Source organism: Pteropus alecto, unplaced genomic scaffold (assembly GCF_000325575.1).
Source record: "Pteropus alecto unplaced genomic scaffold, ASM32557v1 scaffold10, whole genome shotgun sequence".
Classification (NCBI taxonomy): Eukaryota; Metazoa; Chordata; class Mammalia; order Chiroptera; family Pteropodidae; genus Pteropus; species Pteropus alecto.
In genome coordinates, this window is record NW_006431210.1 from 3,122,168 (window position 1) to 3,123,747 (window position 1,580).

General features: G+C 57.9%; 1 protein-coding gene across 1 annotated transcript in view; it reads right to left on the minus strand.

Moving 5' to 3' along the window:
- EOMES (eomesodermin) overlaps window positions 1-446 on the minus strand; it is a 6,177-nt gene extending 5,731 nt beyond the window's left edge. The window contains 1 exon segment of the mRNA XM_025038991.1: window positions 1-446. This exon segment is cut by the window's left edge and continues 1 nt beyond it. Within this exon segment, the coding sequence (XP_024894759.1) occupies window positions 1-446 (446 nt within the window).
- Between the last annotated feature and the right edge of the window lie 1,134 nt (window positions 447-1,580).

The window sequence follows — 1,580 nt, forward strand, 5'->3', positions numbered from 1 at the left end:
GGCCCGGGGGACTGGAGGTAGTAGCGCTCCGAACTCAGACTGTCCATGGAGTAGCGCGCGGTGGCGGCGGCCGCAGCAGTAGCAGCGTTAGTCGCGGCTGAGGGCAGTTCCTCTTCCCCGCAGGGGGAGCCCTTGCGGCCGTCCGGGGGCCCTGGCTTGGACACTGACGCGGTGCTGGCAAAGGCGTCCCCGGCGTCGGCGTCACTGAGCATGACCGCGGGGGTCCCCGCGCTGGCGGCTGCGGGTTCCCCGCTCCCTGCCTCGCACGAGAGGCTGCCCGAGAACTTCTTGGGCGCTTTGTCTAAGTCCAGCCTCTGAGGCGAGGGTGTCGCGCCGGGGAGATGTCCAGCGGTCCCGCCGCCGCCGCCTCGCGCACTCTCCAGCGGGTAGAAGTGCGCGCCGGGCAGGTTCACCGAACTGACCAAGAGCTGCTCCCCTAGCTGCATGCTTTGCAAAGCGCAGACGGCAGTGCTTCCTCTCCTCCCGCGGCCTTATTATAAAGGCAGGATGGGGGAGCCAGCGCCCTCTTCCGAGGGGAAAGTAACTTCCCCTACCTCCGGTGCCGGGGCTACCCACCTGGAGACGCTCGGGCAGCAAAGGCGCACTCGCGCGCCCTGAACCCAGCGTCCTTTCCGCAAGGAAAATGCACTGAGTTTGAAAGGCAGGAGGTGGAAATTGGTCAGGAAGCACCCTCCTTTTCCTTCCCCGTCCTTCTAGCTTCTCTGGACCCTTACCCTGCTCCCACACTCACACCTAGGAAGGAGAGGACTTGGGTCTCTGTTCCCGTCCACCCACCAGGGCTAACCTTTCGGCCCCTCTTGACTGCTAAACTACCGGTCAAGTTGACCACTTGGAAACTTGCAGGCTGTCATTGGCTGCTTTATATATATTTACTGCCAAGGAGGGGCTTCGCGTCCTCACAGCCTCAGGACCCTCTTATTGGCTGATGGAGGTGACACTAATTCAATTAGGCATATACTAATTGGATCAAGTCTCCTGTGACTTTCTTTTCCTTATCCTGATTTTTTTTTTTTTGTTTTTTTTTGGAGACTCTGTCCTGCTGTGAAAATCAATTCTAGTGTCTGTATTTCGCTGGAGTTTAGGGGAACAGGGTTTGGAGACTCCATAGTGGGGTCTACTCTTGGCACAGAAGTCATCTCAACACTCTGAGAGGGGAATGCGGAGGCGGGAACAGGGTTTAGAGACCCGGAGGAAGAAAGGTTCTGCTGGTCAGCTTGCAGGGAGGCCCCGGTCCCTGAGGGCGGGATCTGGGGATGAGTTAGAAAGAGGCCCAAGCAAAGTCTCTTTACCCGTCAGGGGCTGTAACTTAAGGCAGACTTTTCTCCCGATAGGGGAAGACGCACAAGAATCACTTTTTGTTTGGTCCCACCCTTTAATTCAGGATTTGTGGAGAGGAACCTCGTGCTCGGCTTTTTGGGATTTGGGGTTGCGGGGAACACGCTGCTGTCCTTGAGGATCGATGCCCTCAGCTTAAGAATCAAAAGCCCGGGCGGGGTGGGCTACTGGGAACACCCTCATGCCCACGTCAACACGCCTGCTTTTAGGAGGCAATCACTATA